General features: G+C 36.2%; 2 protein-coding genes across 2 annotated transcripts; one reads left to right on the top strand and one right to left on the bottom strand.

The window, feature by feature from the left end:
- The first annotated feature begins 406 nt into the window (after positions 1-406).
- LOC126912449 (coatomer subunit beta'-like) lies at positions 407-10,802 on the top strand. Its single transcript, XM_050704565.1, has 13 exons — positions 407-565; positions 782-940; positions 2,917-3,109; positions 3,849-3,997; positions 4,086-4,260; positions 4,578-4,764; positions 5,005-5,138; positions 5,272-5,571; positions 5,696-5,786; positions 7,659-7,824; positions 9,751-9,920; positions 10,517-10,685; positions 10,788-10,802. The coding sequence occupies exons 1-13, from the start codon at positions 563-565 to the stop codon at positions 10,800-10,802; spliced, it is 1,911 nt and encodes a 636-aa protein (XP_050560522.1). The 5' UTR covers positions 407-562.
- A 47-nt stretch (positions 10,803-10,849) lies between these two features.
- Positions 10,850-12,206, bottom strand: LOC126912417 (uncharacterized). Its single transcript, XM_050704405.1, has 2 exons — positions 12,084-12,206; positions 10,850-11,260 (listed from the first exon to the last, which is right to left on the bottom strand). Exons 1-2 carry the CDS (start codon positions 12,141-12,143, stop codon positions 10,865-10,867), a joined length of 456 nt encoding a protein of 151 aa, XP_050560362.1. The 5' UTR covers positions 12,144-12,206; the 3' UTR covers positions 10,850-10,864.
- Positions 12,207-12,234: the final 28 nt, after the last annotated feature.

The following is a 12,234-nucleotide window of genomic DNA, read 5'->3' as shown; positions in this document are numbered from 1 at the left end:
TCGATTCCCACTCTGTTGTTGTCCGGACTTAGGTGTGACGTGTATTTGTAAATGCATCCACGACACAGGATACCATAGTGTGGGGCATCGTATAAACAAAAGAAGACTGGAAGACCTGTAGTATTAAGGTGGGTGCGATACATTGGCCCGCAATATTCTAAATAAACTATTATTACGGTTATCTCAGAACTCAAAGACGAAATAGTCAGAACCTACCAAACACGTACGTGTTAGTAATTTCGAATCTTGTGGCGCTAGTGTAGCATTATTCATCTGTGGTATTATATTCCGTTTTCCGTGACAAAAAGTGGTTGCAAAGCAATAATTATATATTTTCTATTGTTATCTACTGATACATGATATGGAAAATATTTAAATTGAGATATGATTTTTATTGCCCAGATAAAACCGTAACTTTCCGATAAAAAATGTGTTTGACGTGTTTCTTAATATGTGTTGGCACACGAAAAAAAAAAAAATAGTGACACGTCCACCCACCCTGTCAAACTTCCACAGTTCCTCTGTTCCTGTATGATAAATTTTCATGTTTTAACTATTAAAAATGGTAAGAACACTTTAAAATTCACAAAAATAAACGTAATAGAGTGATTGCCCATCATTTTGAGTGCTGACAAATTTTACGCCACGTAGTTGTATATTTGTCGGCAGTGTGTCATCATTCGAATAATGTCGGCTTCCAGTTGATGTAATTTGCGTGAAATAGGTGATTTTTGTGTTTTGTACGGGTTGCCTTTAGTGTACTGTTGCTATGTTCCGACAGCCGTTGCGCCTGGATATCAAGAGGAAGTTGACAGCGAGGTCGGACCGCGTCAAGTGCGTGGACCAGCACCCGACGGAGCCATGGCTCCTGTGCTCCCTATACAACGGTGACGTGAACATATGGAACTATGAAACACATTCGCAGATCAAGAGATTCGAGGTAGGCAACTATACTTTTGGTATACATCATTCTAGTTCTAATTAGACTGGCATCTTATTTAGCTTGTCTTAGTAGTCTAACAAGTGATCAGTTCAACGTTAGCGGCTTTGTTTTATTATAACTACTGTATAATAAACTCAGTAATAACATTAACATTACTAAATATACAGCCATCTAAAGATAATTAAACCTGAATATCTTTTTATTGGATTTTGTCTAATAAGATTCTAATACTGTAGTATATAGTGACAGTATTTCGATATTTCGTGATAATATTGTATATGAATTAGAAAATGTTATGGTTTAAGCAACTTGCAGATGTTTAATTATAAATACAAACTATTAAATCAAGGGGGTTAAGCAGATAAGCAACTTTTATTTCATCATGTATTTCCAAATACTTGTGTGTAGATCTTATTTGTAAATATTCTTAAAAGTGTTCAGTTAGCTCAAATATGTATGAGCTTTAAATAAGACTGAGTCTAAGACTAGGTTCTAATTTCTAATAATATTTGTGGTTTATAGTTTAGTAAAACCACTTTATATTTCAAAGATTACAAATCACTTTATAAGGAACAGAGTATTCAGTTGTTAAATGCATTGACAGGAAAATATAATAGTCCATCTATGTTAAACTATTGACTGTATACAGTTTAAACCAATTTAAGGGATGGATTTTATAATTAATTGATTCATTACTTACTGTATTTATGTTATTAGATAGACGTGATGTAAATGTTATTCTTCCAATTTGAATAAATCAGATGATATGTTGACATTATTGTTGTAGATTTATTTTTTTAAATTGTTCAAAATATTTGGTTTAATAGATTTTGCATCTTTTACAGAATTTGGTAAAGTGTTAACATTTGTGCTAATACAAGGTTTTCTGTTGTTTCCTTCAAGTATCAAGTGTGAATCTTAGACTGGTTTCATTGATAGTGCTCAATAATCATGTATCTTGCTAAAAGTGAGGCTGCAATAAGTCATAGTGAAAGACTGAGATGATTTAATGATAGAAGCTGATCAAAATGTCATTCATCTCCTGATCAGAAAGGAGCAAAATTGCAGCATTTTTAAAGCAGTAATCATTTTAAAATGTAGGAAGAAATAAATAATGGAAGTAATTTATAAATGAATATGATACATGAGATTCTTTCATATTGTTAATGAGCTTTGCCTAATCTGGTTTTTAAAGTAAGTTCCTTAGTTTCATTGATAATTTTGTATGTCTTCTAAGCCACAGCTGATTAAGTTGTCATGAACTGAATTCAGACAATACTTATTTCACATTACTAACCTCACTAAAGAACAAAATATTGAGTGTGTACATAATTAATGTGTGTTTAAAAACAGATAAGAATCAGATGTGTAAATAGATTAGTTGAAATTTCCACTTAAATTATAATGGTATAAAGTTGTGATTAATGAGTTGATATTAGTTATCACTTAGAAGCATTTGTAGTTGTATTCAGTTCAATGTATGACTGGATGTTCTTATTTTAAATAATAATTCAGTTAATTTGTTACGGCTGAGTGATTTTGATAAGCAGTTTTAGGCATCTTTTATAAATTCAACTATCATTTTAAGACTAAAAATGAACTATAAATACTAAATTCTTAATTTTTGGATCTTACTCTTCCTGTCCATAACATTATAAATATAATTAATGGAAACACTCACTTCATATGAAGACATTGTGTCAACAAGTTGCATGCCTTTCTCAGATGTTCACAATATTGACAGAGTGTTTTCTAAACTGACTCAATATGAACAGCATTCCTCTGCACCATTACTTTACTTGAATTTGGCATGAAGTTTGTGTAATATACTTCATGTTTATGATGATTAAACATAAGGGAAAAGCTTTTATAATATTATTAATTAGTATAGGTATAGAGATGGTAAATAAATAAATGTTAAGTGTTATTAATATAAACAAGGGTCATAAATAGCTCTTAATTGTGTTGTCCAGGTATGCGACCTACCGGTGCGCGCCGCTAAGTTCGTGCCTCGCAAGAACTGGGTGATTACTGGCTCCGATGACATGCAGATTCGCGTGTTCAACTACAACACGCTTGAGAGAGTGCACGCCTTTGAGGCGCATTCTGACTACGTCAGGTGCATCGCGATACATCCCACACAGCCATACATCCTCACCAGCAGCGGTAAGTTGTATTTAAGTAAACAGAGCCTGCAGCCAAATGCCATTTAACTTTTGTCTTCTTGTAGAATAGCAGACTGTATTGGATTGACGTAAATTTTGACACTGTCATCCTCATGCATTAAGTTTTCTACTCTTTCTGTAGACAAGCGCTAAAGTGGCATTTGGCTAGAGGCTTTGACAGACTTTAATTTAGTCAATTAGGAAGAGCATATTCTCTTCCTTGTTAGAATATGTTCTTCCTTGTAAAAATTTGTTAAGTTTCTATATATAAGTACATTTTCACTAAGCAATAAAGAATTGTATCTGTTATTGGCCTTAAAAATACTGTGTTCAGTTTTTACATATTGTGCAAGTAATAATGTTTACCATATCATTTGTGTTTAGGTGGTACTGCAGCAACAATTATTTTGATTGTTTGTTGTACATACATACACAACTTCACGTCTGTCTCCCATGGGGGTAGGCAGAGACAATGGGATGCTAATTGCTACAAATCTTACATACTTCTTTTGCTTTATCATTGTTTAACAGACATCAGTCTTTTCATTGTTTGTTGTTCCTTTTACCAAAGCCACTGTATGCAATAAAATTTATGTAGTAATTACAATAACCATAGCTAATTGATACTATGTGGATAATAGTATAACGATTAGGCAGAGAAGTACAATTTTGTACACACTACTCCATGTTGAGTAGAGTAGAGAGTGACATAGAAATTTCAATTTATTCCTTGATTTCAGATGACCTATTGATCAAGCTGTGGAACTGGGAACGCAACTGGGCATGCCAGCAAGTGTTCGAGGGCCACACACATTATGTGATGCAGATCGTCATCAACCCTAAAGACAACAACACATTCGCTAGTGCTAGTCTCGACACCACCGTCAAAGTACGTATTATAAATAATCAACATAATGTTTAATGTCTCATAGTATTTGTGTGCAGGTACTATCATATTGTAATGTTCTTGTAACCAGGTATGGCAGCTTGGCTCTTCAATTTCCAACTTCACACTAGAAGGCCACGAGAAAGGCGTAAACTGCGTCGACTACTACCACGGCGGCGACAAGCCTTACCTCATAAGTGGTGCCGACGATCGCCTCGTCAAAATATGGGACTACCAGAATAAAACATGTGTCCAGACATTGGAGAGTGAGTAAAACTTATACATAGAAAATAATATTTCTTTTTCTTCTTCGTGATATTACGATTCAGTCATTGTCATTAAATTAACCTTCACCGTTGTGAATCAATGTAATCAATTGGCACATTCAAGGGTTATCATTCCAATTGGATCACAAAGAAGCTGCCATTGCAATTGCAACTGCATGTTACAAGTGGACTATTAAATTGACCCAATTGATATCATTGATTCCACAATACAATTTGTTTTTTTTTCATCAGACGGTCTGATTGAGAGGTTTTCGTTGCAAGTGCAGTGTTTACAATGTGATGCGATTTGTGTACAGGTCACACGCAGAATGTGACAGCCGTGTCGTTCCACCCGGAGCTGCCGATCCTGATGACTGGCTCAGAGGACGGCACCATCAGAATATGGCACGCGGGCACTTACAGACTTGAATCCTCTCTCAACTATGGCTTCGAGAGAGTCTGGACCATTTCCTCCATGCACGGCTCTAACAATGTAGCTATTGGGTAAGTCATATGATGACTGAAATACAAAGATCAAACTTACTTGCAATTTACCCTGAAAAGACACTCGACAACATAAATATCGCCATGTCTCTCTCCTATTGGGATAGGCAAATACATTAGAACACCAAATGACTCGATTCGGGCATACTTCCTTCGTCAATCACAGGTTAAATGTAAAATATTTGTAAATATGGTGTTGTTTATAAATCCATATCCAATACATGTTTGTGTGTTCGCTAGTTACGACGAGGGCACGATCATGATCAAGGTGGGCCGCGAAGAGCCGGCCATTTCCATGGACGTCAATGGAGGCAAGATTATTTGGGCGAAACATTCTGAGATGCAGCAAGTCAACCTGAAGGCGTTGCCAGAAGGTAAACACTACATTGATGTATTTGTAAACAAGTTGTCTGTCAGTTACTGTGTTTCCGTTTATTGTTCTTTGATACCAATATTCATATGAGAAAGGTTTTCTCAGCTATAGACATTGTATGTTATATTTTCCAGGCACAGAGATAAAAGATGGGGAGCGGGTTCCAGTGATGGCGAAGGACATGGGATCCTGTGAGATTTATCCTCAAACTATAGCACACAACCCGAACGGTCGGTTCGTGGTAGTGTGCGGGGACGGCGAGTACATTATTTACACGGCCATGGCACTTAGGAACAAGGCGTTCGGCACTGCACAGGAGTTCGTCTGGGCGTTTGATAGCTCAGAGTATGCGACACTTGAGAACTCCAGCACCATCAAGGTGTTCAAGAACTTCAAAGAGAGAAAGAGTTTCAAGCCCGAGTATGGTGCTGAAGGTAGGTTGACACCAATATCTACCTAGTTTGCTTTATCAATTGTGACTTTCATTGAGTCATTTGCTTGACTGTGACATAAAACATGTTCTTTATTCTTAATAACTTTAACATTGTTGGAATGCAGGAATATATGGCGGTTTCATGTTGGGTGTGAAGTCCATCAGCGGTGTGGCTTTCTCCTTCTACGACTGGGAGAACTTGGAGTTGATCAGACGGTGAGCTCACTACTGTAATACTATTGAATGTGTATCATCGCATGTAGAACTCATCTCTCATCATGTAGAATTAAGTCTTCTGAAACATAAATCCTATTGTTTGGCAATCAATTCTTATAGTCTAATATTGTCCGGGATTTAAAAGTATCTTGCGAAGAATATAATAATGCAAGTCTTGTAAGCTATGCGACATATTTCTTCTGCAATTGCTCTTGTGAGTGATTTAGCTTTAGCTATGCCATGGAACAGCAAATTATTATGTTTTGTGCATTGCATGGGACCCTGTTAATTAAAACCCTGATATTTAATTGATGGTAAATCGAAAATTTTGCCTGTAAAATGCCTAAGAAGCAATCAGAAAATAAATATACCGAGACATACAATATTTGGCATTAATTGATATACAAGAAATAAAAAACGAGACATACAATGAATGGCAGTCATTAATATACTATTAATGAAATAAGAAATGTATGTGTTGCTCGCGTGAAAACGCTGCGTGTACCAATTGGTTTTGCTCGTAGATCATTATCCTGTAGTTTCTCTTCTAAGCTTTGCGAATATATTGTTTAATAAAATATTGTTAAACGATATTTATATATAAATGCGATGGTCTTACTTTTTCTTGTCTTCTTGGCCATTCTCATATTTTCAAGCCTAGAACTATAGTTTAAAAATTTAATAAAGAACATATTGGATAATTTCATAAAAGATAAAAGTAGCGAAGTTTCTTTACCATAACAAATTCTCGAAACAGTTAGTTCTCACTGACTTTGATCAAGCACGAATGTTAGCATTTTACGCATAATGCCAAGCGAATTTTTAATTTCGAGTTTCATATTATTAATTTTGTCAGTTATGTTAATAGTCATATTGCCTGCCATAGTCAAGCGAGCTTTTGCGAAGCACTCCAATTACTTGGAATTTCAAAATTGTTGAACTGAAAAGTGAAAAAACAAAGAAAATAATGCGTTGTTAATAAGACAAAGAAACTTTCACTAACTTTATATATATGGCAATTAAGGTTTCTTCATTCAGGCATTCTAGTTAAAATAACCCTTATCATAATTACTGGTAATTAAACATGAATATAATTGTATGCCAGTCCTAACCATTAGGTGATGAAGGCCGGTCGATCGTACCTATAATATTATATTAGGTCTGCGTCCAACTGCCCAACTAGCTGTTGCCGCGTTGCGTAGTTTTGCTTGCGTTTGTGTAGATTTTCTATATCATAATATTTAGTTTTATAACCAGCCTCTACTCAAATCAATAGAACCATAATTATATGCCACAACAGAATCAGAATTAGAACCATAATTTTATATGTCATAACCCGACTAATTTGATTTAAATAATATAATTAATCTTATTTTTGCATTTGCGATATTGCAGCAACTAAAATCAGACAAAGCTTGGAACGCCATAGATGGTTGTGATATGCATGTAATATTATGACGTTGTATACACGGACATTTTATTAATTGCAGTATTTTTCTACGATGCTATGCATACTGTGGCCATGGAATATCTTATAATAAGAATTTCACTACCTTCATACATTCATACTCTCTATAAAACCTGCTTCATCCTAACTTAAGCCTACGTACTACCGCTGCCTGTAAACTATACTATACTGTAACAGTGCTATGCATTTTAAAACGGTTGTCTATGCAGCGAATATTGTTTACACACGTGTTCTTCAATAACTTTGTCATAGCAAAGTCGAAGTTTTAAGTTATGCTCCCGCGTTACTACGTCACATTTTCATTTGTACATTAATAAATAACATAAAAAAGTAAAAAGGACTGCTTGTGGGCTCTAGCTGTTGGCTCCTTTACCATGCTATAAGTCAGTTGTCTCATTGTCCAGGATTGAGATCCAGCCGCGGCACGTGTACTGGTCGGAGAGCGGCAACCTGGTGTGCCTGGCGGCTGATGACTCGTACTACGTGCTCAAGTATAATGCAGCTGTTGTGACGCGAGCTCGCGAAACCAACTCCAACATCACAGAAGACGGCATCGAAGACGCTTTTGAGGTAAGCAGATCATTAATTTGCGTTTATAGTTAATCTAAAGGCAAAAGTGATTAGTAAATGGGTGATTTTCCGAAAAAATCACAAAATGTTAACGGCGTCATTATCCTCAACCAAAAGTTAACAATTCTGCCGATTGCAACACAAAATTTGGTTTCAATAAATGCTGCAATAAGCTGTGACACCGCTCTCAACCAATCCAATAAAAATTAGGATGATAATAAGCTACCGCGATGCGTAATAACTCAGGAGATTAATGATTCGTTAAATAAAAGTTAAAGTTTTTTGAAAAATCACCCAAATATGAATAGGTATCATTACACAAAATTGTCTAGTATCAAAGGTAAAGTAAGAAAGAGTTTCCTATTGGAAATGCTAAGATTGTCCTTTTATTCTTCATTGATTCGTTATTGATGTACGATTGTTGTATATAGCATCAATTATTTTCATGGATGCTCATCGATTAAGCATACTGACTTGACCCATTTTCAAGACGCCGCGTCGTCTTATTGGTTGCCGTAAAACGTTAGCTCAGTCTATGGTATATTTTTCGATTCTGAATATACTATTTTACTATTTGCAATTCAAAACTCTTTTGAATCTGATATGAAGAAATTGGAAGCATTATTCTCATTTCTGCCTATCCCAAGTTACGGGTCGCCACTATATTAGCAACCAATTAACCGACGGTTTATATTATTTTAATTCGTCACTTTATTCAAACAGTTTTTAGTTATCTTACGAACTTTTTCTATTAAATGAAGCTTTTTAATTTAATTTGTAAAATATTTGTTTTATTCATTCATTAGTTCTAATATACAGTGCTGAAGACTATGATTGTTTGTTTGAACGCGTTTGTTGAATCTCTGAAAATTCTAGGCCAAATTCAATCATTATTTTGGTGTTGGATAGTACATTTATCGAAAAGACCGGTCAGTGACAACACCCAAAGGTTTTACCACCCTCGAAACCCAAGAAACGACGTTGAAAATTTCGAAAGCAATCTTGTCGAGCTGCACAATTTTGTTTTTTAGTGTCTAAATTTTTTCAAAATATTAAGTACACAGTATTGTGCCCAGGATATTAAAGTATAATTATACCAATTTTTATCGCAATCGCACTGGTAGTTTTTGCGTGATACGTGAACATACAGACAGACACAGACAGACAACAAATTTTTAGTCACATTTTTGGCTTTAGTTTCTACTCCTTACTACTTATTTTTTAAATATTTTCAATGTACAGAATTAACAATTCTACAGTTTATTACTTTAACGATATTTTTAATCAGTGTAAGTAGTAAGTGTAAAAAGTTGAAATGTGTTCGTGTTGCTGCGATAACCGCGTTCTCATAGATAAGGCCACGAATATCGAATACGAACCGAACGAAGGCTTATCTATAACAGTAGTTTATTATAATGGAGTTGCTGTATTTAAAGTAACGTTATTTTGTAGTCTGACGAGGTTTTCAGGGACACATTGTGTTGAATATTTTTCATTGTTTTTGTAAAAGGTAAATTGGTAAAAGGTGTAAAAGGTAAAAGGTGCTTATACCAATACGCGGAACAAACATATTTGTAGGAATCACCAACTTTTATTATAGTGCACTAAATTATAATACATCATATTTTGGGACGCACACAGTCTCACTTGTTGGACACACTCGCATTAACTAACACTAAAGAAATAAACAATGGTCTGTCAGTCTGTCCATCAGTGAAGCTATGCTACCCTAGTTATACGCTGAATAGGCTAGGTTTGACCTATTTATTACTAGATATAAAGTATACGACGCAAAATTCTAACCAGTAACGTGCTACCTTTATAAATACCAGTCTAATGTTGACCTATTATTTTCTAAAACACTTCATATCTTTCTTTCATCAAGTCTTGAGGAATAGAAGAATTTATTAAGTGTTTTGCCAACAGGTCGTGGGTGCAGTGAACGAGGTGGTAAAGACAGGACTATGGGTGGGCGACTGCTTCATCTACACGAATTCCTTGAACAGAATAAACTACTACGTCGGCGGAGAGATCGTCACCATATCCCACCTGGACCACACCATGTATATCCTCGGATACGTCGCCAAGGAGAACAGGTACACATACTTGGGTTTTTTTAGTTATTTAGGTCTAACAAGTATGCATAGCAACGTCATGCCTTTTATGCCTCAAGAGTAGGGCAGAGGTGCACGTTACGGCTCGTAATGCCGTTATACAATGTACACCCGCTTTTCACCATTTGTGTTATAAATCACACATATAGTACGGGGTATAGGTCTGCTAGAATAAGTCAGAGGGCAGAAGTCAGTAAACTCGTACAGCAAACTGTGTACAGCAATGTGGTTTTATCTAAATTCTAATTTAGTTTCCTTTAAAATCTTCCATCAGAAAGTAGAGTGGGATACCATGGGTCCAACTGTAAATGGTTGTGATATATCTTGGAAAATAACTAATTTTATTTCACTTAATGTAAAATATACAAACATGCTAGACAATTTGTAAGGAATGTGTAATCAAGAAATCATAAAACATTATGCGAAACACTTTCCTTCTCCTTTGCAATGTATGTTTTCAACCAATTCTACTAGCTCTTACCAAATGTATTGGCTTACCATATCATATAATATAATATGATTTAGAATAGTATCAATGACATTTTGACATTTTATCTCATTGTTCTTGTTATTTGCAGACTGTACCTAAATGACAAGGAGTTGAACATAGTGTCGTACTCGCTGCTGCTGTCGGTACTGGAGTACCAGACGGCGGTGATGCGCGCAGACTTCGAGACAGCAGACCGTGTGCTCCCCACCATACCCCAAGAGCATCGCACCAGAGTCGCTCACTTCCTAGAGAAACAAGTAAGTTGCTTACTCCATCTTCGTTTGCTTCCATCACTCTCCTGCATCAATGTAGCATATAGCACGTAGCACCTGTCCGTGCCCCAACACCCTTTTTTTTAGAACACAACCGCTTGAAATGGCCAAATTGTAGCTCACAAACTTATCCACTACATCAGAGGATCACAAAGTTACCTGGACTACGACTTATCTAAATGAAGTTCCCTTACCCAGGACCCACTTTTAGGAAATAAAACCGTTAGCAATTTGAAAATAAGATACAGGAACGGTTGAGTAGGGCGTGTTTCTACAGACACGGTCAACCAAAAAATAAGCTTTCGACCCACCAATTGGTCGCAATCTATAGTTTGGCAAACCCTGTCTGTAGGTACATAATTATTATACATACCTATGCCAAAACTGTCACCGTCAAGAAAATTAAACATTTCTCCAAAGGAGTCAGGCATTAGACCAGAGATGAGAGTAGTTGTTTGGAAACCATCGTCGGGCAGCATCGGTGCGATTTCATCCGGTGGCGTCGTGAACTGGTGCGCAGACTGATTGTTGTAACGACCATGTTTCTTTCTTGTGTCTTTCTGTAAGTGGTTGCAAACAGAAACAAATTTTTAGGCAAAAACTAAAGTAGGTACTCACCATCGACGTCGTACCCTATATCACAGCCGATAATATGGCCTCGTTGCTGGGGGCCTACTCTAATTCAACGAAAAACGAAGTTTCGTCCGAAACTTCGCAGATTTCGTACTACAATTCTATTTATTGCGAATTTTTCTGAACTAAAATGAACGAATAAAATGAAGATAAATAAATAGGTTTTGATATTAAATTAAAACTATAACGTTATTTTAAGTATTTTTATTAGTAAATCAATAAAACCTGCGGCCGAAGATTAAACGAAACTTCGGATTCGAGAACCGGAGTAGGCCCCCTGATGTTTTAAGAGATCTACATAACTCTTTAGTAGGTATTTACCATCTTTGGAAACAAATGGATATCGATAGCAATGGTGTAAGTAGCGATAGGTCACTTCGAGACGCTTTTTTGTACTATCACCTTTTGTACCTAACTCTCTTTACACGGTTGGCGCAGTGGCTTAGCAACCGGTTGTCGCGCAGTGTGTAGCGGATTCGATTCCCACATGGAATAACTAATTAATCTGCGTGATCCATAAATTATTGTTTCGAGTCTGGGTGTTATGTGTATGCATGAGCTTGTTTGTTAATGCACCTACGACACAGGAGAATAACCTCGTGTGGGGCAACGATTTTAATTGAGTTTAGAGCCTTAAAATTAGATTTCTGCCCAGAGTACCTACTTACCTACGTACCTAACTACTATATGACGTACTCGCAAGCAAACGCTAGTACAACATCAGATTAAAATAATATAATCTAGGCTGACCTCTTTAGAAGTTACCGTCCCCGCGCAAAGAACAACTATAAAAAATCCGATGTGCTTCATGATGGCGGGTGTGTGTGGCCCACATGAAGACACTACACTGCCTCTCGCAAGTACCGTGCATGCTCTAATTAACTTCCAACTAATTGCCAGT

Source organism: Spodoptera frugiperda, chromosome 25 (assembly GCF_023101765.2).
Source record: "Spodoptera frugiperda isolate SF20-4 chromosome 25, AGI-APGP_CSIRO_Sfru_2.0, whole genome shotgun sequence".
NCBI classification, from domain to species: domain Eukaryota; kingdom Metazoa; phylum Arthropoda; class Insecta; order Lepidoptera; family Noctuidae; genus Spodoptera; species Spodoptera frugiperda.
The sequence above is the reverse complement of the archived record's forward strand: the minus strand, read 5'-3'. Positions and strand labels throughout refer to the sequence as shown.